Source organism: Lissotriton vulgaris, chromosome 11 (genome assembly GCF_964263255.1).
Source record: "Lissotriton vulgaris chromosome 11, aLisVul1.2, whole genome shotgun sequence".
NCBI lineage: Eukaryota > Metazoa > Chordata > Amphibia > Caudata > Salamandridae > Lissotriton > Lissotriton vulgaris.
Window position 1 is genome coordinate 266,784,999 of NC_141699.1, and position 24,806 is coordinate 266,809,804.

General features: G+C 48.2%; 1 protein-coding gene across 1 annotated transcript in view; it reads left to right on the top strand.

The window, feature by feature from the left end:
- The window catches only part of LOC147679638 (acyl-CoA dehydrogenase family member 11-like), a 415,381-nt gene that overhangs the window by 300,157 nt on the left and 90,418 nt on the right, over positions 1-24,806 (top strand). The window contains exon 10 of the mRNA XM_086943210.1: positions 4,332-4,472. Coding sequence (XP_086799336.1) covers positions 4,332-4,472 — 141 coding nt within the window. The remainder of the gene's footprint in view (positions 1-4,331; positions 4,473-24,806) is intronic.

Sequence of the window (24,806 nt, forward strand, 5' to 3'; positions counted from 1 at the left end):
CTTCATACATTCACACACAACCCTCCTGAGTCACAACCCCACTTTTACCGTATGTACGCCTCAAAATTGGGCTATGAAATCTGAGCTGTAGCTTCCTGTAGGGGAGCGTTGGAGAGCATAGCACTTCAATCTCACTGGCTGAAATTTGACTTCCAATGGGGTGGGTGTGTTTCAGGGATTTAGCTCATTCACAGAACTGTGCACAGAGTCCCAGGACCTCAGTGAATTGTAGTGGACCAAAAAACTCACCTCAGTACCTAGAACCCCAAACCGACTAGCATTAGTGTCTCATTAGCTCTTCGTCCTTTAGCAAAGGTACCAATGATTAGACAACCCAGAACATGCAACTTAGGATACACTCTGGAATGGTTGGTATCAAGAAAACTCTTTTGTATTATTCTTATACCAGTCCACAACATGGGTAAAAGGAGACACTATAAAGTTTAAAATGTTTATTTTAACGACGTGCTCGAAGATGCAGTATTTTTGCTAACATAAGCAGGCATATGATTAAAAATAATACTATCAGCATTGTTCCAATTCCATAAAACACAAAGGGAGGAATCATATTATAATGATAGTGGAAACAGGTCCTATAGTGCATTGTATGCCACCCTCCCTAGCTAGGAACTAGATTTTATATAATAATAGAAGGTCTCTTAGGCTTGAATGGGGAACCACATACCTCCAAGATCAGTAGAGATGAATTACATCAGGGCCTGCAAAAAGCTCTCTCTCTCTGGAAACGGATTTTCTCCAAGTGTTCAAATCATGCATGCAGTGCAATATTGAAGGCGTCAGAATTTCATCTAGCTGTATGTGCATGTTCTGTCTAGAGCATGAGCCGATCAGTCCAAACAACACCTAACATTGTTATGATAACCTTAGAGGCTTCAGCACTCTCTGTGCAGACTAAGGTCGATATGTATGTCTAGGGATGATGAAAACAAGCCATTCTCATGTGCAGCCTAACTTACAACAACAGGTACATGTAGTGTCGTGTGCAAAAGCAGCAAAAATGTAAAATGGCATTTAAACTTCTAATAAGCCTATGCTAACATAGCAATGAGCGCAAGCAAGGGCCCTGCCTTCACTACAGGTGTGCTACTAAACCGGCACAGTTGTTGAGTCCTATGGTCTTTGTAACACGGTTTACTTCTATTTTAAAGTTACTGAGGATTCCCAGCCTGATGAGGGGAGAATGATTCAAGCATGTTAATATATAAAAGATACCAAGGCTGGAGTACTGGATTTACAGGTAAATGTGCCCCTTACTGATACACTTGACCAATAAATACCTCTGCCCACAAAAATGTGTTATTTGTTCACACAAGTGCATGCCTTTCTGAAGTATATTCTTTAAACCAAATTCAAATAAATTGAGGCTTCTTACTCTAAACAGTGTCATCTTTCATTATATCCTTTTCGATTTCAACTCACTCTTTTTTTCCTCCTTCATCCCCTGAAACGACCAGGTCGCACACCCTTCAGTGTTTGAACTTTGCTCCTCAAGGACACTGCTACTCCAACTTGCATTTTACATTGAGGTGATCAGTGGTGCATCATTCTAGCCACTCAATGTCAACAGCGTTTTAATATTGGTCCAGATTGGAGTTTTGTGCTCACTGTTCCATTAAATTCAAGCTGCATCTCACTGATGAGGTCACAATAGGCCAAAACCGATATGGCATTACTTTTGTTCCCATGTAAAGGGAATTTTGTCTGGCAGGTCAGACTGGACTGTACTTACTGCAGACAAACTAGGCCCGTTTTTTATATGGTTAGTATCTGACTGGGTTGGCATCATGGACACACACCCAATGGACTGGAATGTGGACTGAGTAATTACCAGTGTCTGTGAGTAAATAAACGATTCCTCCCTTGTTTGCATCTGGATTAAGATTACTGTTGATTTATGGAAATGAAAGGGGAGGGAACTGATTCTCCATATAGGTCTAGATTGTTGGGGTACTGTCTCTGACCACTGACATTTCACTGGCTTGATTTGGTATCCTTGATTAATCCAGAGCAGTATGTTCCAAAGGGGCATCTGCAAATTGAAAAGGAAACGTTTTGCAGTTGGTCAGTGGGAAAAGTCGTATATCTATTCCAGGCGCTTCAGCATCCTGTTTTCTTAGCTGCTGTATTTTATTGAAACAAGAATTTTCAAGGGATATGAATGATATATGGATGTGTAATTATGATAACATCTTAAATGCTTTCATTGAATTTTAGAGACCATTTTAATGTCGGTTGCAATGCACGGATATTTGCAATTTCTGTGTGAAACAAAAAAGTACATAAAGTAATTGAAGGTTATTTTCCCAGCCCCTGAGCAGGTTCCCCACAGTTTCTGACACTATCAGGTAGATTCATCAAAGACCCGTTTTGCGAGTCTTTAATAGCGATTCATAAGGAATCGCTATTACAGACTCGCAAAACGGGATTCATGTAGGAATCGCAAAATAAATTGCGATTCCTACACATGCCTTATTTGCGATTAGCAAATTGCTAATCGCAAATAAGGAATACTCCCCATTCATTCCTATGGGCCTTTAGGGGGGTATTCCTTATTTGCGATTAGCAATTAGCTAATCGCAAATAAGATAGCGATTTCAAGGGTGCCAGGGGTGTCCAAAGGACACCCTGTAGCACCCCTGAAATGCAAATTTACACAGGTGTTGCGCACACACATGTCCAAAGGACATGTGTGTGTGTAACATGCAACAGAGAAAAATGCACTAAAGTGCTTTTTTCTACTTTTTCGCTATTTACCACGAAGTCAGACTTCGTGGTAAATAGCGACCAAATATTGCGAATTCGCAATTTAAAATTGGTTCATGAATTGCATTTAAGGAATCTCTAATAGAGATTCCTTAAATCCAATTCCTCGCAAATATGCGATATCGCAAATAGCGATTTTTGCATTTGGGATGATGAATCCCAAATGCAAAAATCGCACTCGCAAAGGGCCGGATTCTCAGAATCTGACCCTTTGCGAGCGCTATTTAGCTTCATGAATCTACCTGTATATGCTTCTAATAATGTCTTGAGTAAGTATACTTGAAAATCAAAAATAGATCATGGTTGTGTCGGAATAAAAATATCACTTTTATTTGTCTATTCTGTAATAGCTCTATTTTCAAAAGAACTCCACTTTTTCGATGTTTTCAATGCAAGCAGACCGCCATTGGCAAATTTTCACAAAACTAGAATTTTCCACAGAAACTTCCAATATGTGTCTCACAAACGGAGTCACATTGTCAAGGCTTACGTTTTCCTTCATGCACAGTAGTGCAGTAAGATACTTTTTAAGCAAACCAAAAAAATCAAAAGGCCCACAAGGCTCCTATAGGTGCTGAGTTGCACAGCGTTTCAGCGGAAAAAAAAATATTGTGTGTGGACGGAGTGTGCTTCTCAATTGTTGTGCCTGCTCTGGTTTGAGAGATTAGCACAATACTAGTTGGGTTCTTAATGCACAAATTTGAAATCCACTATTAATCATCACACTCCTAGATGCTAAAACATATGATAATCTGGCCTTTGGCATTTAGGCCTTTGCAATAAATGTGTTTCTATGAATTCTGCATTGAGAATGTGGGCCTAAAAAATGTAATCTTAGGCAGTCGTTATCTGTTACCAGGGCACAATGAAACCCTGGGGGGACTGCAGGTGACGACAGGAAACTTCTGGGACCTGGCGTTCTCCATGTGGGCAAACTAGCTTTGGTTGGATATCAGGAGAAGAACCAGTGGAGGATGTTTCCTGCAAATGCCGTTTGAAATTTCAGTGTGTGATAGAGGGTAGGATGCTGAAGGTGTCAAAGATGGCTAAGAGGTCAAGCATTATTATAAGGCAGAAGTCATCTTCATCTGTAATGAGAAGTGCATCATGTATGATGTGAAAGTTATGTGTCTCCATATTCATTGTGATCTGAAACCTGATTGGTAGCCTTTCTTTTTCAATGATTTTGCTGCTAAAGGCTTGGTGGGCAATAGACTGGTATGTGACTGTCATCATGGAATAATGTGGGTTTCTTCAGGAGTGGAAACATATGGCCTTTCTTAAGAGAAGAGAGTTGCCTTGAGTAGTGGAGGTGTTAACAAGGATGAAAAAGATTCTCCAGAGAGAGATTTGACGCAGGATGATGGTATGGCATCATCTTCTTATGAGGTAGCGTTGAGGCAGTTGAGGAAGAATGCAAGATCTGGTAGAGCTAGAGATTGTAGGATGCTATGCCCAGGGTTGGGTGTAAAGGGGAAAGCATTCTTGGCGTTCTAACTTTAAAAATATATTTAATTATTTGTGATATGTCATTCTTAATTATCCAGGTCCAAACTCGAGGTGCATTTCTTCTACTTATGGAGGTTTCAAGGCTGCTCGGACTAGAAGAGAATAACATGGCGACTCTACAGGATACCCACATGCTTCGTCTTTTAACTCCCCTTGCTAAACTCTACACAGGAAAACAGGTAAGGTACATCAGGCTTCATAAGCGAGCCTACAATGTAAGGCTAAACTTTTTCGTTTGGGGTTTCTCTCTGAAATCTAGATCTGCAAAATATTTGCTTTACAGATTTCAAAACGTACAAATAGATTCCACATACACAGAGTATAACTCTTGCACACTTACTTGTCCTGTTCTCTGGATTTCAGAACTCTAGTCAACAGAACCCTTTTGTGTAAAAATAAAATGTGATCACCAGAAAAAGAACTTTAAGAAGCCCTACTGGGAGAAGTACTTAGGCTACACCCACAAGTTGATTACCTTGAATACATTTGATCAGGAAGAGTTCTTTTTAGTCCACTTACAAAGGTGTTCCATTGGCTCTGGTATTCTGTCGGGTGGTGTGTATCAATCCGTACTCTGGTACCAGCAGACCTGTTGTTTAGCTTTTTAGGTCTTGCCTACGCAGCGCTCATGCGCTGCATAGGAGAGAGACATCGGCACAGCTTTGGGGGTAAAAATGTGCACGCGTTGCATTGCTTGCAATGGCAGCGCGTGCACGTCTGGCGATTCCCTTGCGGGAGCGCGTGGCGCCATATGGTGAAGCCATATGGTCGCAATCATCACGCCTTGCTGCACGCTCCCGCAAGGGAATCGTGCATGCCCCCTCCCCCTGCTGCCGCGCGCTTGTGCTGGTTTTCTTTAGGGTCTGTTCGAACAATGCCAATGCTTGTTAAAGTTTCCATTCTGCCTTATTTTCAGCCAGAGGCTGACCATTTGTCATGGCGTTTTTCGGTAGAATAAGTAGATATGAGAGAAAGAAAGAGCAATACCGCCAACAACTCCTTTTCCACTGAGCAGTGGTCTGAAAATTAGGGAGGAGGTTTATGTTTGTTACTCCCTGTAGGTCCATAGTGGGTAATTTTAGAACTTGAGTGAACACTGGCAGTGCAAAATGCTGGTATACTACTATGCAAAATCTCGCATAAAGGTTTCAAACTGTAGTTAGTTCAGATCGCTTCATAAATTACAATATATTGACATCCTGCGGGGACAGATGCGATGTACACAATTCCAATCCGCCGCACACTTGGTCTCCTCCTCACAAGTGGTACATATGGCATCAAACAAGCCTCAATGCTACCCTCTAAGTGCCATCTGCACAACCTATTCTCAGCATTCTGCAGGGCGCTAGGTTACCTGTAAGCGCGCTACTTGATTCAAATGTCTCAAAGAGCATGACGAGCTTACAGGCATGAAAACAAAAGAACAATTTCCACTCGAGGAGATAAAACTTAAGAAAGCAAAGTACGTAAATCATTGAAACCCTCGGATTCCAGTACACCAGCTTAGATTTTTAGGGTGTTTTAGTAAAACTACTTTCATAGAAAAAGCGCAGTCACTCTTAACACGAGTTCATCTCTAGTGAGGCTACTGCTCAGACTCCGGTGAAGCCTGCACAATCATAGAAGGCGCTGTCACGACTGGTTCCGTCCGATGCATGATCTAAGCGGCCTAAGGTAAGCGGTTTCGAAACCCGCCACCCCGCGAATTTTAAAGAGCTCAATTGCAAGCTCAATAGTCAGTCGCTATGACTAACGCCGTAGTATAAACACTGCCTCTTCGCCCGCAGGTATTAATTGATGCACCAGCGGCCACACTGAATGAAGCGGCAGGAAAACCTGAATGAAAAACAGATTTTGAAATTGAATTGGAAACTCACATATTCACAACTAGGTAAGCGCATTTAATGTGGGCGCTTCTCGAAGCTGATAATATTTGATTCATTCAGGCATATCTAATTAAGCGGCACTTTACGCACAGAGTCTGACAGGAAAAGAACTTACTTTCAGCAAACTCCAAAGGATAGCCTGGCCGGGTCTACTTGGAGGTGAGTTTAATGGATGATGTACCAAGAATGTTTGGAATCAGCACTCATCAAGAAATAACATAGCTTTTCTTTCACATTAAATCAGTCCAAAAAAGTAATATAAGAAGCAGGTCCAAAATCCACTGATGATCGGAATACATTCTTTATTAGTTGATCCAAACAATAAAATCCAAGTACACAGGTGATTCTCGTTTAGCGAACGCGTTTAGTCTCTGATCGAGACTTCTTCAGGGCTCGAAAAATCTGTGTTTGATCAATTCTAAAATATCACTCTTAGTGAGATAAAGCACAGCGAAAAACATCAGTTACATTCCTTTCATATCTGTCATGTTCATAGTAGACCTGAATTAACAAATTGAGGCATGGTGGCCAGCAACAGAATCAACGTCCGTGCACGAGCAGAGATGTTTTTCGCTGTGCTTTATCTCACTAAGAGTGATTTTTTAGAATTGATAAACCACTGATTTTTCGAGCCCTGAAGAAGTCTCCATCAGAGACTAAACGCGTTCGCTAAAAGAGAATCACCTGTGTACTTGGATTTTATTGTTTGGATCAACTAATAAAGAATATATTCCGATCATCAGTGGATTTTGGACCTGCTTCTTATATTACTTTTTTGGACTGATTTAATGTGAAAGAAAAGCTATGTTATTTCTTGATGAGTGCTGATTCCAAAAATTCTTGCATTTATGTTTTGGGCCTTTGCCCAATTGGGAGTAAATAGGGTTGTACTTCCTGGTTTCTTGAGCACCATCACCAGAATAGTAAGCCACTTATATTAACAGGTGCAGTAGTTTGCCTCAACCCTTCTGTGCTTTGTTTAGGATGATGTACCAACCATAATTGGTAATAGTAAATAATACCACAAATCCAAACCTGACCAATTCCTTTTAATCACTAGGCTGCCACTCTCCCCCCCCCTTACCCCACCGCCCAGTCCTGATGAAGACCCGTGCAGACGCTTCAAGAGCGCGACAATTAGGTTGAAACATCGACATTACATATCAGTGCATATTCAAAGACCTATAAATGAGTACAATTTATAAAGTACCTTGCAAACTCTTCAGATGGTTTGGATTCCTCTCTCTACCACATAACTTGTAATTTTGTTTTGATTAACTCATGTTTATAAATAATGAATATGTTGTGGATAATGAGATATAAGTGAAGAAATTCATTGCACCCTAAAGAACCGATTGTTTATCATTATCATTACTGCCCAGGTTCTTAGGGATACTGGGTCACCCCATTGTTACTTAACTAGGCGGCAGAGAGGCCACAGCAGCGGAAGGGGTTTGCCCAGGGGGCTGCGGCTGTCAATCAGATCCAGTGAAGGCGGGTCCAGTGTTAATCGGCAGCACAAAGGAGAAGCTTTGGGAAGTCCCGTGGACACCCGAGGCGGCCTGTTAGCAGAGCCCAGGCGCCGGCAGAACAGCGCCCTCGTTTAGGATTTAAACCTTCTCCATTAAGCTCTATTGAGGAGCAAGTAGTAAATACACGAATATAACGATTTTTATGTTAAAAGCCTCTTTCCTGAAACATGTAATTAAAGGAAATGCTGCGCAGAGCCAGTACTTTTGTCAAGCTCCTGTAAATGAAAAGATGGATAGCACTCAGGCAAGGGAAAGAAAGCACGGCTTCATATTTAACTCAAACACTCTTGTCATGAATGGTTTGTCTAACTTAAAATATAAAAGGCGATGTACTGCTTCATTGAAGGAAAATGTTAAAATCAACTATACCATGCTTTCCAGAAGAGAAGATTCATTATCGTCGACTAATGTATTGGCATAAAGCAGAGGCGCGCCCTATCCAGGAATGCAGGAGTTCAATCTGCGAACCCCTCGCCCCTATTTTTAACTCATGCTGTTTTATTGTTACAGGCAATTTGTAGCACTCAGCATGACAGTGTAAAGTGAATCAAGATTAATTTACATGCGGGGAACACTTAGGAGAGCGGTCTGGCAAGCAAATGTATTGCCTGGATTGCTGAGGTGGAAGAGAACCTGGAAAGGGACAATAGGCTGCAATTAAGGTGCATCAAACATCAACACTGGAGGTAGTGAAAGGCCCGACAAATAGCAAGTGTCCGACCACTGACCAAGCTTGTATCGTGCAACCGTTGAAAGTATGAATCATAATAACATTAAGTAAACAGCCAGGCTTTAAATTCACCGCTACAGCTCTTTCGAAATGAAAATATATCACGCGCACTAATTCAACAAGCATTGACATAGCCAATAGGTCTCGCATTTGGGACCTTATAAGTGTTTAGCCATGCAACAGTTGGTGTTGTTTCACCAAGGATATTCTGCTGCATAACTAAATACTTATAGTGTCCAAAAAGCGAGACCTATTGGATATGCCAATGCTTGTTAGTATAGCAGCTGTCACTACAATGTGAACCTCCCTCTGTTCCTGATTTCCCAGGCTCCTGCGTCACTACCTCATACACCACCCCCAGTTTCCCAGGCCCATATGCTACTGATAGCTATCTACATCCACTGGTGTGGAGCGCTCACCAGCTGTGGTTTTCTTGGCAAATGAACAGCTCACTCTGAGCATGGGCACATTCCACATGGTGGTCTTCCTCCATGCTTACGTTGGCAATTTGTTGGTGAAATCAATTGCAAATCCCTCCTAAATTGGAATTCTGATTTAGTGCTCCCTGTTTTCTTTTTTTACTGATTTTGCAGATGTGTTTTTTAGGTCTCGTAGAGAGACCTATTGATGTCAAACCAGAAAGCTAAAACCAGGCGGATTTTGCCGAGTGCATGTGTGTCCGTGCACACGCTTTCCATGTGCTTCTCGAGCTGCCTGCCTGCTTCACACATCAAAGCCATCAGCCTCCCTCCCACCTCCCCCCTAATTTCTTTCACTTTCTTGGCCGCGAGGCCATGAGCTACTTCAAAGGGATCTGCTCCCCGCGCCCCCCCCGCCGCTTGTTCTTATTGCTCACTTGTCACTCTTTGTCCCTTACTTCTATCCCTTCCTTTCTATTCCCTCTGAACTTCCTTCTATGCCCATCTCCTGTTCCTTTCTTTTCTCCAACATTTGCCGCGTCTGCTTTCCTCGTCTTCCCACACGTTTGCCTCCTTTTACTCCTGTTTCCTTAGCTCTTCGTTTCTCCCGCCTACTCTCACATGTTTCTCTTTTCTTTCTACCCTCTCGCCCCACCTCAATTCGTGCTCATCTTTTCTCCACACATTTCTCTCACTTAATTCATCACTCATTCTCTCTTTGTTTCTGCTTACTGCCTTAATCCAATCGCTTTACTTTTTCTTATTAATTCCGCCCACACCTCTTGCATACACATTTCCCTACTTTCCTCGTTACTTCACCCCCATTCTGCTCGCACTTTCCTTCTATCCACTTCTCTACCATTCCTTATCTCAGGGCTCCCCTCAGAACTCCGCTACAGGGTTCTGCTCCGCCATCTCACCTTCTCTTACCCTTGCATTTTTTTTCTGCCGTTCATTGTATCTTCTCTCACTTTTAGTTTTATTCCTGTACACTTTGTACATTCTCCCTTCTTGGTCCTCGCCTCAGTTTTTACCAGACACTCTTGCGTCACGCACTGTCCCCCTGTTTTCCTGCGGCCTCTTTCATTCCCTCTTATCCACGATTTTCTTCTCGTCGACTACTGTCTGCCTTTCTTCTTCCGCGTGCGCTCCTTTCTTCCCTCCCACGTCCCCAGAGGAGCTCCCAAGGTGAAGCTCGGCCACGCTCACCTCACTACGGACCATTAAGTGCTCTATTTGTTCTGGTCACTGGTTAAGGGCTGGGCCGTGCTGCTACCCCTGGCTGCTCACGCTGGGGCCGCATTATCACGCACTGACGCCCAGCCATTTGTCACCACTTCCTTAGCGGATGAAGAGGGGTTTCTGGGTTTAGGAGGGGATGGAGGGAGGACGCCAGTCAGCTATTATTAGGAAGACCACCTATAGAAACCAATTCAGCATGCCGCAGGCTCTTTTATTGAAACACACTGTTAATAGGGGCGCCCGCACGTGACGTGACTTCAGAAATCCTTTAATATTTATATATTTATTTATTTAGCATCAGAGCCCTGCATTCACCAAGCATGATGTCCAGAGGAGACAGCATGGGTTGAAGACCCTTCTGGCCCTGGGGACACTGCCAGACTGAGAGAGGCTCTGTTTGGCTGTGGTGCTTATCAACCTCTTGCCAACACCTACTTTAACATTTAAAATTAGTGCTGTGAAAAAAATATATATATTTTCTGCAGTGTGTAAATGCGTCTCCAAATTCAAAATACAATTGTTATGAGGCCCATAGCATGACGCCCCAGCAGGGTATCGATTACGCGTGGGCCTTTTGTCAGGTCTTGTTGCTTTACTCTTTTTGTTTGTAATGAAAAACGCAGACTCTCCCTGACCAGATTCATTTAGCCACTAACCGGCCCCATGCAGGCTTTAATCGGATTTAGCTGTGGACGTTGCTGGGCGCGTCCATTTGGATGGTGGATGGGAGGGTGGTGCAGGAAACAAAGGCCCATGCTGAAGCCACTTAAAGAGCTGATTTATGTTCCCTGTTGGCGCAAAGAGAGTCAAACTCGATTAAGATGCCCTGGAGCCAGGCCAGAGGAATAACAAAGAGCTTGTCTGAGTTTCCCTGCGTTAGAAATTCCCTAGTACACACTCCAGCCTTAATCCAATTTTTGGAAAAAGAGAGCTGGCCAAGCGCACTGATTGGTTGTGCAGCGTGAGCCAGGCAAAGGTGTAAACTCAGAGGGAAGTGATTGCGTGGATTACGCTCCAAGACAGCTTTATCGTCAGGATTATTTGGTGTAAAGATTTGTTTCTGTGCTCCAAACAAACAGCAATATAAAGCATTCTAGAGATTGCAGTCTTTTTTTAAACTTTATAAACCCAACTGGCCTAATACATCTGATACAAATAATTTGGAGACTAACGTCTTAAAATTCTTATATTTGGTAAGGAGACAGCGTTCTCAGCTTTCCCAGGTCCACTCCTGAGTACCTCATCCAGTTCAGTATTTTTGTGAGATTTGTAAATATAATTTTAGAATGGGGTCAAAAGAACTACAAATGCCAGAGTGCAAAGTTAAAGCCCTTCGGCTCATGAGCTGCTCATATGCAAATTGGAAATTTGAGGGCTCTGCAGAGATTTTGGACTATTGTGCAAACACACAAATTTCATTTGCATTGAGTTTGATACTTCTGCACAAAGGATTGGCTAAACAAAATTTACCCCACACCAGATACCAGACAGATGTTTTCCACCATCACAAAAATTGAAAAAATAGATTGTGAAACCATATGTAATACACAAGCACAGATCTCAAGCCTCCTTTGTCCATGAGTGAGTTGGTCACTCAGCCCAGTTTTTTAGGTCGAGTAATTTATTACTCCAAACCAATTACATGTGAACAAACTCTCTTGAACAAGCCGGACCTCTATTTCTTTCTCACTCTCTCCTGCCCCTTCACTGTCTTGGCCTCTCCACTCTAACTCTATTTCTGTCTCACTCTCTCCTGCCCCTTCACTGTCTTGGCCTCTCCACTTTTCCTCAGTTTCCGTCTCACTCTCTCCTGCCCTTTCACTGTCTTGGCCTTTCCACTCTTCCTCTATTTCTGTTTCACTCACTCCTGCCCCTTCACTGTCTTGGCCTCTCCACTCTTCCTCAGTTTCCGCCTCACTCTCTCCTGCCCCTTCACTGTCTTGGCCTCTCCACTCTTCCTCAGTTTCCGTCTCACTCTCTCCTGCCCCTTCACTGTCTTGGCCTCTCCACTCTTCCTCAGTTTCCGCCTCACTCTCTCCTGCCCCTTCAATGTCTTGGCCTCTCCACTCTTCCTCAGTTTCCGTCTCACTCTCTCCTGCCCCTTCACTGTCTTGACCTCTCCGCTCTTCCTCTATTTCTGTCTCACTCTCTTCTGCCCCTTCCCTGTCTATGAAGGTTTCAGAAGGTTTGCGGCAGCGCCAGCTGGCAGGACGATAGTTCACAAGGCAGGGCTACGGCAGCGCCAGTAGTCCGTCAAGGATGAGTTCTTCACTGCGTCTCTCGGCTCCAGGATACAACTGCCTTCCTGCTCTGGAGCTGCCCCAGTTATAGGTCTGGCGCCCTTTGATGTCCGGGCCCTCGCACTTGGAGGTCGGGAGGTCCGTGATGAGGGAGTCCAGACACCCAGCAGGGGGGTGGAGCCAGCGCCTGGGGGAGCTGGGAGCGATCGGCACCTGGCGGGGGAGAGCCATCGACACCTCTTTCTCCCATTGACCTGCCAAGTAGTCCGCTCACCTCCTGGGTGGATGGTGGTGCCGGGATGTCGGGGCCTGGCCAGGCCCAGGGTTAGGGTCGATCGGAGGCCACGCGGCCTCGTGGTGCTGTGTCCAAGATGGCGCCCAGGCCGGGCGCGGGGGCCGGTAGTGATTCGGGCCCATGATGTGGAGATGCCATGGGGTAGGGGTCCCATATGAGACGGGAAACGGGTGGTTGTCGCATGTAACACCTGGAGAGCCAGGCTCGGGCCTGGTCGTGCGGGAGGGAGCAAGTCTGTTGTGTGGCCTGTCCAACATGCGTCCCCCCCAGCTGAAGGCGGGGAGAGTCACCCATCCTCTTGGGGACTCTTCTCGTCGAGGCGGAAGAATCGGGACAGGCCATCTGCGTTGGCGTGGTCTTGCCCAGGTCGATGTTCCACAGTGAAGTCCATCCCCTGCAGGGAGATGGACCAACGCAATAGTTTCGGGTTTTCCCCCCGCATCTGCATTAGCCACTGCAGGGGCCGATGATCGGTCTGTACCCAGAAGTGGGTACCGAAGAGATAAGGCCGGAGCTTTTTGAGGGCCCACACCACTGCGAAGGCCTCCCTCTCGATAGTGCTCCAGCGTTGCTCTCGGGCCAGGAGACGTCTGCTGATAAAAGCCACTGGTTGGTCAAGTCCTTCGGGGTTCAGCTGGGAAAGGACTGCCCCAATGCCATGGTCGGAGGCATCCGTTTGGACGATAAATTCCCGACTGTAGTCGGGGGCCTGGAGCACAGGGGCGGAGCACATGGCGTCCTTCAGCTTTTCGAAGGCCGCTTGACAGTCTGGGGTCCAGTTGACCTTCTTCGGTTGGTTTTGGGATGTTAGTTCCGTAAGGGGCCCCACAATGCTGCCATAGTCCCTCACGAACCGCCAGTAGTAGCCTGTGAGTCCCAAGAAGGCGCGGACCTCGGTCTGGGTGATGGGGGGCTGCCAAGACTGGATGGCAGCGATCTTGAGTTGCAGCGGGGCCACCAGGCCGCTTCCCACCTGGTGCCCGAGATAGGTCACGGACCCCTGGCCAATTTGGCATTTGCTGGCCTTGATCGTGAGGCCGGCTCGTTGGAGGGCCTGCAGAACCTCTCGGAGGTGGTTGAGGTGGTCGGACCAGTGGTGGCTGTACACAGCGATATCGTCCAAGTAGGCTGCGCTGAATTCTTCGAGTCCCGCCAGGACCTGGTTTACTAGCCGCTGAAAGGTTGCTGGAGCATTCTTCATGCCGAATGGCATGACCTTGAAGTGGTAGTGGCCATCAGGGGTGGAGAAGGCAGATCGTTCTTGGGCCCGGGGTGTGAGACCGATCTGCCAGTAGCCCGCTGTCAGGTCGAAGATGCTGAGGTAGCGGGCAGCTCCCATGCGGTCGATCAGTTCATCTGCTCGGGGGATGGGATGTGCGTCGGTTCTGGTGACCGCATTCAAGCCCCGGTAGTCGACGCAGAACCGGAGCTCAGGAGTGGTGCCGGGGGCGGCCGCTTTGGGGACCAGGACCACTGGGCTGGCCCAGGGGCTGTCTGAGGGCTCGATGACCCCGAGCGTGAGCATCTTGGACACCTCCTCTTGGATGCAGGCCCGTACCCGATCTGGTACGCGGTAGGGCCGATGTCGGATAGGGGGACTGTCTCCAGTGTCCACGTCGTGTAAGCGCCAGGGGGTGACCCCTGGGGTGAGGGAGAACAGGGTGGCGAACTGCAGTAGGAGGTCTCGGCAGCCTTGGCGCTGTTCCCGGGTGAGGGCCTCCGAGAGTCGGACCCCGTCCACGGAGCCGTCCTTCTCCCGAGTCCGTAGGAGGTCAGGTAGTGGTTCGGAGTCCTCCTCGGCTCCGTTGTCTGTTGCCATTAGGAGGCTGAGCTCCGAGCGCACAAAGTGGGGTTTTAGTCTATTGGCGTGGAGGACCCGGAGGGGGTTCCGTGAAGATTCCATATCGATGAGATAGGTGACAGGGCTCTTGCGCTCGACCACTTTGAAGGGCCCTGTCCACTTGTCTTGCAAGGCGCATGGTTCGGTGGGAGACATCACCCATACTTGTTGGCCGGGTTCAAATTCGATGGAGGAGGCATTTTGATCGTACCACCTTTTCATGTCTTCCTGACTGGCCTCCAAGTTTGCTTTTGCCAGTTCTCTGAACCGTCTGGTCTGGTTGCGTAGGGTCAGGAGGTACTTGAAAACATCTGGAGGGTTCTTCAGGGGGGGCATTTCCCAACCTTCTTTGACTAGGCTGAGCGGCCCTCGCACAGGGTGTCCATATAAGAGTTCGAACGGGCTGAAGCCGAGGGACTTCTGGGGGACTTCTCGATAGGCAAAGAGGAGGCACGGCAGTAGCACATCCCACTGGCGACGGAGGGGCTCTTCCAACCCCCCAATCATCCCTTTGAGCGTGCGGTTGAACCGCTCAACTAGTCCGTTTCCTTGAGGGTGATAGGGGGTCGTGAATCGGTAGGTGACCCCACACTGTTGCCAGAGGGACTTCATGTATTTTGAAATAAAGTTTGTGCCTCGGTCGCTGACGACTTCTCGGGGGAAGCCCACCCGGGAGAAGATCCCCATCAAGGCCCGGCCGACTACCGGGGCTGTCACAGTTCGCAAGGGAACAGCCTCGGGGTAGCGGGTGGCGTGGTCCACCAGTACCAGGATGAACCGATGTCCTTGGGCGGTACGGGGGTCCAGGGGCCCCACAATGTCTATCCCCACCCTCTCGAACGGGGTGGTGACCACTGGGAAAGGTTGCAGAGGGGCTTTAAGCTTGCGGCCGCTCTTCCCGCTGGCCTGGCACGTGGGGCAAGACCGGCAGTGCTGGAGTACGTTGTTCCTCATCTTGGGCCAGAAAAAGTGGGTCACTAGGCGACTGTAGGTTTTGTCCTGACCCAGGTGACCAGCCAGGGGGACATCGTGGGCCAGGTTTAGCAAGAAGTCTCTAAAGCGGAGGGGCACCACTAGCACTCGACTGGCCCCTAACTCTGCGATTCTCTGTTCGCTGTACAACAGGTCATTGTCCCAATAGACCCAATGGGTTCCGGAGGTATCCCCTGCGCTCTGGGCGAGGGCTTGTTGGCGGAGCCCCTCGAGGGAGGGACAGGTCTTCTGTTCGTGGCGAAACTGTTCCTGGGTAGGCCCCCCCTCCTGCCGCCACTGAGCCAGGTCGGAAAGATCCTGAGGCTGAGCGAGCCCCTCGGGAGTTTGCTCTGGGGGGACGGCACGGTCGGTGTCTTCAACGGGAGCGACTGGGGGAGGAGGTGCCGGCCATTCCGGTTCTGTAGGTCGGGGGATGGCGCGGGCAGCCATGGACCGGGTGGTTACGCACGCCCAGTCCGGGAGGCCCAACATCCCCAGGTGCTCTCTTCTCTCTACGGTGGCCCACGGGGAACTCTCCAGATCATTTCCCAGGAGACAGTCTACGGGGGCATCATCTCGGACCGTCACCTTCAACATGCCGGAGACGCCTCCCCACTCGAAGGGGACGCAGGCCATCCGACATAGACTCTCCGAATTGTCGGCTGAACGTACAGGGCAGAGAACGTTCGGCAGGATCTGTTCTGGGGTCACCAGGTGACAGCGGACGGCTGTTACACTGGCCCGGTGTCACGTAGGGCTTCGGCCCTGTGTCCATTAATGTTCACCCACTGACTGTACTTCCGGGTGTTGGCGGGTAGGGGGGCCCGCGGGACCATGTCTTTTCCCCCTAGGCACGCTAGAACCATGGCGGCTGGTTCCCATTCTTGGTGTTCTTGCTCACATTCCTCGTGTTCTTCGGAGATCTGTTCTTCCCCCAGGGTGGCGGCAGCCATCTGGCGGGGTCTCGGAGTCTGGCTCTGTGGACAATTCGGGTCACTTGCGTAGTGGCCGACTCGCTGGCATCGGTGACACGTGACGTTGGCTCTGTACCCCGGGCGCGCCGGGGTGTGGCCCCGGTTGGCCGGGGGTGGGGTGCTGGCAGCGGGAGCGGCCGGGGCGTTGTCTCTTCCTCGTCCCTGACCCCCTCCTCCTCCTCGGGGACGGTGCTGACCTTGGTGGTTCTGGTTCTGTTCATGTGACCCCTTTCGGCCCACTCGGGTAATTTCCCACCGGTCAGCCTCGGCGGCGAGCTGCCGTGGATCCGTTAGTTTACTGTCGAGGAGGTGCTGTCTGAGCTCGACGAAGCAGTTGTTAGATAGATGCTCCCATACCATGAGATTGAAGAGTTGCTCGTAGGTCGTTACATTGCTTCCCTTGATCCAACCCTCGAAGGCTCGGCTGAAATAGTTCACGTACTCCACCCAAGTTGTACCCGGGATCCGGGTGCAGTCTCGGAACCTCTGGCGGTACATCTCAGGTGTGAGCCCATAGCGGGTGAGGAGGGTAGCTTTCATGTGGTCATAGGAGGTCATCTGATGGTCTGGGAGCTGTAACAGGGCATCGCGGCCCTCATTGACGAACCTCCCCCATAGGCCAGCTCCCCAATCGCTTCGATCGATCCGGTGGGAGGTCATAGCTATTTCGTAGGCTTTGAACCATTGCTGTATGTCGTCATCTCGGAAATATTCTCGAACGACATCCTTGGGGATGTGTATTTTCTTTTCTGTTGCTCCCGGGGTGCGTGGTTGTTCGGGCACCCCTAATTCTTTGCTCTGCTTACGTAAGTCTATCTCTGCTAGTTTGCGCTCGTGTTCATACGCCAGTCTCTTCTCTTCGAGCTCTCTTTGTCTCTGTTTCTCTTCCCGCTCTTCTCGGAGCCGCAGATGTTCTAGGTTCAGTTTTTGTTCGGCTAGTTTGAGTTCGCCATCCATTTTGAGCCGGGCCATTTCTAGTTCATGTAGTCTGCTTCTTTCTCGCTCTTGGATCTCATCTTGCGAGAGACCCGTTCTTCGCTCCTCGGGAGCCGTGGTGTTTTTCTCTGCTGCTGTGACATTTTGGTCCGGGGGTCTGACGGCCCCGGTTTCCGCCCATGACTCAAGGGCGTGCTTGAAATCATCTTTAGTACTCAGACCGGTGGTAGCGATACCTAGTTCAATGCAGAATTGTTTCAACTCACGATGGCTGTATTCTTCCAATTTCTCCATCTAGAATTTCTCGGTGGATCCGCTCTCTTTGGTTGTCATTGTGGTTTCGTCGTGGGGTGAGCTACTCTCTGTACGATTACGCGTTGATTCGGATCGCGCCGCTGGCCACCAATGTTAGACGGACCGGGAGGGACGGCCGAGAATAAGGGGAGAGGTCTCCGGGGAGAGCCGTCTCCAGCGATCGTGCAGACAAGTAACTTCCCCCCCACAGATGTACACCACACAAGGATAAGGTTTAACGTTCTTTATAAGCAATTCTCTAAGTACGGTGGAATGGTACAAGGAGGTCTGGACTCAGGGGTCCCCTTGGTTCTAGTCTCTTGGTTGGGAATGGGGGTAGCGGGACAGTCTTGTTACCACTCTGGTAGATATGGTGATAGGTGGATAGCTCACAATCCTCGAGCTCGGCGTTCTAGATGATCGGGCCGCGGCGGAGCCAGCAGGTCCCGAGATGATTGAAGGTAGCGACGGTCCGCGGCGGAGCCAGCAGGTCCCGATGAAGGTGGTAGTTACAAACGGTCCGCGGCCACGCCAGCAGGTCCCGACGACGATGAAGGTTTCAGAAGGTTTGCGGCAGCGCCAGCAGGCAGGACGATAGTTCACAAGGCAGGGCTACGGCAGCGCCAGTAGTCCGTCAAGGATGAGTTCTTCACTGCGTCTCTCGACTCCAGGATACAACTGCCTTCCTGCTCTGGAGCTGCCCCAGTTATAGGTCTGGCGCCCTTTGATGTCCGGGCCATCGCACTTGGAGGTCGGGAGGTCCGGGATGAGGGAGTCCAGACACCCAGCAGGGGGGTGGAGCCAGCGCCTGGGGGAGCTGGGAGCGATCGGCACCTGGCGGGGGAGAGCCATCGACACCTCTTTCTCCCATTGACCTGCCAAGTAGTCCGCTCACCTCCTGGGTGGATGGTGGTGCTGGGATGTCGGGGCCTGGCCAGGCCCAGGGTTAGGGTCGATCGGAGGCCACGCGGCCTCGTGGTGCTGTGTCCAAGATGGCGCCCAGGCCGGGCGCGGGGGCCGGTAGTGATTCGGGCCCATGATGTGGAGATGCCATGGGGTAGGGGTCCCATATGAGACGGGAAACGGGTGGTTGTCGCATGTAACACCTGGAGAGCCAGGCTCGGGCCTGGTCGTGCGGGGAGGGAGCAAGTCTGTTGTGTGGCCTGTCCAACAGTCGCGCTTCAAGCCCCTTGCGACACACAGTTCCTCAGAAGGCCCAAAACAGCAGCAGGCACTCCCACAGAACTCTGGGGATATGGGGGTGAAGTCTGTTGTCCCTGAGACTTCAGCAGGAGGCAAGCACTTTTCAAAGCCCTTGGAGATCCTTCACAAGTTGAAAGCAAAGTACACAAAGTTCCTTTCTCCTTCCTTTGGCAGTAAGGCAACCACTGCAGGCCAATCCCCCAAGCAGCACTTCAGCTTGGGAATAGTCTCTCCTCAGTTTCTTCAGGTTCCTCTCCTCAGTAAAGGTTTCTTCTTGTAGGCCAAAGTGATCTAATTTCATGGGATCAGGGTCCCAATATTTATACCCCAAAATCCGTTGTTCTCTGAGGGTAGAGGGGGCTTTGCCCAGTCCAAACCACTTCTGAAGCACTCTGTTTACCAGACTTCTCCTTTCCTTTCACAGTGCAGGGCAGGGACATCAGACGCCCCACAGGATGTGGAGCAAGCATTGTGGAAGGCAAGTACAGTCCTGGAGCACTTTGTTTACAGGACTCATTCTCTTCTTTCAGTGTGCAGGGCAGAGACATCAGCCTCTGGAGAACTGTGGCTCAATGGTTAGAGCGGCAGACCTTGATGCAGAGCGCTGCCAGGGACCAGGGTTCGATTCCCGCCTCGGCGGGATCAGGCTTAAATTCCTCTGACCGGATATTCTTGCCTCAGTGCCGAATCTAAGCATGGGCCCCACGCTGCAACTCTGGGCAATAGCTTGCTTAGTCTCCACAACGGCCCCCGATACACAAGGGATGCCTGGTTTCACCATGGGATGCCCAGGAGTGGACACCTCAGAAGGAAAAGCCAGGAGGGGTTCCCTTGTGGTAGGAGTACAAGCGCTGGGATGCTTACGGGTTACTGTTCGCACTATACAAATACAACACATTTACACACATTACATTCTCCCCAGGGGTGGAGCCAGCATTGTGGAAGGCAGGCACAGCCCTATTCAAGGTTCAGGTGCAACTCCTCCCTCCCATCTAGATGCAGATCTCTCTATTCACCACTGGGTGACTAAGCCTGTCTCTTGGAATTCCCCAGCCCTGTCACTCACAAAACCAGACATAGGAATACACAACCTAGCAGAGGCAGGTTTGAATGGTTAGACAAGCAAATACCTACTTTCTAAAAGTGGAATTTGCAAACACAGAATATTAAAACCAACTTCACTAAAATATGTATTTTATTATTCTGAGTTCAGGCATACTAAACTGGAATTTCTACCATGTTCTCTGAGACAGTTAGGATTATAAAATGTAATGACTCTACCCGCCCATTCTGGCCTATGGAGAACAGGTAGCCTTGCAATAGTGAAAAACGAAAATGGCTGTAATTCACTATTAGAACATCTCACACACACCAGGGCTTGTCCTACCTTATCCTTACAATGCACCCTGCCCTTGGGGCTACCATAGGGGTGACTGATATGAAGAAAAGGGAAGGTTTAGGGACTGGCAAGTGGGCACTTGCCCAGTCAGCATCAGTGGCGGCTGGTGACATTTGAAAGTGGTGCGGCGGAAATTGATAATCATACTGCACGCAAGCGTAGCGAGCGAGCCCGAACCCCCTAAGGAGGGTTCGGGGGGAATTTCCCCCGAGAAAATTTTGAAAAAATAGTGGGAAATGGTGCATTTTCAAGCAAATTTGAGAAAGCAGGAAGGTTAATAAAGCAATTGTGAAAGTGCAGGTATTACACTATTAAATAGCTGTCATATAACATAGGTAGCTGCTTATTCAGTATAACCACAGAGCTTTATAACAGACTTGAAGATACAATGCTGAGAACCTGACAGATTGTTTTTATTTAAACTGCAAACAACAAAACAAACAACTTTTTTGATTTAAACTGCAAACAACAAAAAAACCAACTAAACAGGTCACAAACTATCACCATTCAACATATTTACTTTTTGTATCTAAATTCAGCACGTCTGTCTTTAAGCGCAGCAAATTTTTCAATTACTTGAACGTTAAAGTCAGCAATATATTGAACAAGCTTGCTCTCTATAGAGAGCATTGCCAACGCATTGAGTCTTTCCTGAAGCATGGTGTTCCTCAGGAATGTCTTAATCCTCTTTAAGGTGGAAAAAGATCGTTCTGCCTCTGAGGTTGTCATAGGAGTGGTAATTACTATTTTTAGTAAAGCTACTGTCTCTGTAAATGTATTTTCCATATTAAGTTCATGAATTAAAGACAGCAAAGACCTGGCATCTTTGGCCTTCTGGTACACAGGCATTGAGTACATTACTGTCACTCACTTATCAGGTCCTATTGGTTGAGCATCGGATAAGCTTCCACAGTCTCATGCAGAGCATGCTCAGGGAAGGATTTATTATATTTTGCAAAGTATTTACTTTCCAGTAATGCGGCACTCTCCAAATGTTTTGTGAAAGCAAATCGCTCTTGTGCATGCACAATTACAATGTCACATATCTCTTTTGCACTTCGGACCAGAGTGCTGATGTTTTTCCTGTGGTTTGAAAAAGTTGAAGCCGCTGGCAGTTGGCTGTCTAAATTGTCAACCTCATCTCTTACTTTGTTTATGCTTGCGACAAAGTCAGTGGTATAGCTTTTCACAGAGACAGTATCTATGTCTCGTCCTTGTAACTGATTGTATAAAGTCTCGACATTTGACATTATCTTTTCAAATAAAAACAGAAAGAACTGAAACTCTCTATCTTTTAGTGTTCTAGCAAAGCCACGGGCTTCACTGTGACTTTTGAAATCAAAGGTGTTATTGGCTTCTATGGCTTCAAAACATTTCACAAGGTCCTCCCTATATTGAAATATTAGTTGGACTGTACGTATGTTATAGTTCCAACGAGTTGAGGCTCCCCTCGGAACCCTTTTGTCCGCAATCTCCTGAAGTGCTTCCATTCTTTTTGGGGAGTGTGAGAAGAATGCTGCCATGCCTCCTACATCCTGAAAGAAAATTAGTGTCTCAGAGATCTTTGATACTGCCTCTTGCATGATAAGATTAAGTTGGTGGGCGTGACAGTGCACATAATGAGTATACGGGTAGACATCTCTAATTCTTTTCTGTACGCCACCATGGCTTCCACTCATTACGGACGCACCATCATAGCTTTGTGCAATACGTTTTTTTGTTTGATGCACCTCTGGAAAAATGAAGTTGAGTTGATGCAGTATAGCTGCAGTAATGGTTTCTGCAGTGGAGTTTTTTAAATGAGTGAAACCATAGAACCTCTCCACAACATTATAGCCATTGTCCAGGTACCGAAAGACTAATACGGACTGCTTTTGTGTGGCCACATCAGTGGTGTCATCAGCCTGAATAGCCACAAAGTCTGTGTTTTGCAACTCTTGGACAATATGACTTCTCATAATTTCTAACAAGGGGTGGTGAGGGACAGAGTCTCTGCATGAAGCAGAAAACTCTCACCCAGTCAAGAGATCAGGGCTAGATCCGACACCGTTTTTAGCTCACTGCACCATCCCAGTTTCAGAACCTGGCTGTATGCAAATTAGTCTGTTCCTGTCCCAGTGCATGATGGGAACAGGGCAAACCAAACTACAAAAGCCAATTCTTACACTGGGAAGGAAACAAGCTCCCGGGGACCGGTTTCTGGCATTACAGCCGTCTTCGGCCCGGTTTGCTTGAATCCTGATGGTGCAATGAGCAAGGGACTCATGTCTGAGTATACCCTTCCACGCTTAGGGTGGACAAAAATATTTACAACAAGGGGTGGTGAGGGACAGAGTCTCTGAATGAAGCAGAAAACTCTCACCCAGTCAAGAGATCAGGGCTAGATCCAACACCGTTTTTTAGCTCACTGCACCATCCCAGTTTCAGAACCTGGCTGTATGCAAATTAGTCTGTTCCTGTCCCAGTGCATGATGGGAACAGGGCAAACCAAACTACAAAAGCCAATTCTTACACTGGGAAGGAAACAAGCTCCCGGGGACCGGTTTCTGGCATTACAGCCGTCTTCGGCCCGGTTTGCTTGAATCCTGATGGTGCAATGAGCAAGGGACTCATGTCTGAGTATACCCTTCCACGCTTAGGGTGGACAAAAATATTTACAACAAGGGGTGGTGAGGGACAGAGTCTCTGAATGAAGCAGAAAACTCTCACCCAGTTAAGAGATCAGGGCTAGATCCAACACCGTTTTTTAGCTCACTGCACCATCCCAGTTTCAGAACCTGGCTGTATGCAAATTAGTCTGTTCCTGTCCCAGTGCATGATGGGAACAGGGCAAACCAAACTACAAAAGCCAATTCTTACACTGGGAAGGAAACAAGCTCCCGGGGACCGGTTTCTGGCATTACAGCCGTCTTCGGCCCGGTTTGCTTGAATCCTGATGGTGCAATGAGCAAGGGACTCATGTCTGAGTATACCCTTCCACGCTTAGGGTGGACAAAAATATTTACAACAAGGGGTGGTGAGGGACAGAGTCTCTGAATGAAGCAGAAAACTCTCACCCAGTCAAGAGATCAGGGCTAGATCCAACACCGTTTTTTAGCTCACTGCACCATCCCAGTTTCAGAACCTGGCTGTATGCAAATTAGTCTGTTCCTGTCCCAGTGCATGATGGGAACAGGGCAAACCAAACTACAAAAGCCAATTCTTACACTGGGAAGGAAACAAGCTCCCGGGGACCGGTTTCTGGCATTACAGCCGTCTTCGGCCCGGTTTGCTTGAATCCTGATGGTGCAATGAGCAAGGGACTCATGTCTGAGTATACCCTTCCACGCTTAGGGTGGACAAAAATATTTACAACAAGGGGTGGTGAGGGACAGAGTCTCTGAATGAAGCAGAAAACTCTCACCCAGTCAAGAGATCAGGGCTAGATCCAACACCGTTTTTTAGCTCACTGCACCATCCCAGTTTCAGAACCTGGCTGTATGCAAATTAGTCTGTTCCTGTCCCAGTGCATGATGGGAACAGGGCAAACCAAACTACAAAAGCCAATTCTTACACTGGGAAGGAAACAAGCTCCCGGGGACCGGTTTCTGGCATTACAGCCGTCTTCGGCCCGGTTTGCTTGAATCCTGATGGTGCAATGAGCAAGGGACTCATGTCTGAGTATACCCTTCCACGCTTAGGGTGGACAAAAATATTTACAACAAGGGGTGGTGAGGGACAGAGTCTCTGAATGAAGCAGAAAACTCTCACCCAGTCAAGAGATCAGGGCTAGATCCAACACCGTTTTTTAGCTCACTGCACCATCCCAGTTTCAGAACCTGGCTGTATGCAAATTAGTCTGTTCCTGTCCCAGTGCATGATGGGAATAGGGCAAACCAAACTACAAAAGCCAATTCTTACACTGGGAAGGAAACAAGCTCCCGGGGACCGGTTTCTGGCATTACAGCCGTCTTCGGCCCGGTTTGCTTGAATCCTGATGGTGCAATGAGCAAGGGACTCATGTCTGAGTATACCCTTCCACGCTTGGGGTGGACAAAAATATTTACAACAAGGGGTGGTGAGGGACAGAGTCTCTGAATGAAGCAGAAAACTCTCACCCAGTCAAGAGATCAGGGCTAGATCCAACACCGTTTTTTAGCTCACTGCACCATCCCAGTTTCAGAACCTGGCTGTATGCAAATTAGTCTGTTCCTGTCCCAGTGCATGATGGGAACAGGGCAAACCAAACTACAAAAGCCAATTCTTACACTGGGAAGGAAACAAGCTCCCGGGGACCGGTTTCTGGCATTACAGCCGTCTTCGGCCCGGTTTGCTTGAATCTTGATGGTGCAATGAGCAAGGGACTCATGTCTGAGTATACCCTTCCACGCTTAGGGTGGACAAAAATATTTACAACAAGGGGTGGTGAGGGACAGAGTCTCTGAATGAAGCAGAAAACTCTCACCCAGTCAAGAGATCAGGGCTAGATCCAACACCCCCTTTTCTGAATCATTCTCATAATTTCTAGCATACACTCCAGGAGTTCATTTTGTACCATTTTAGAGGTGTCCT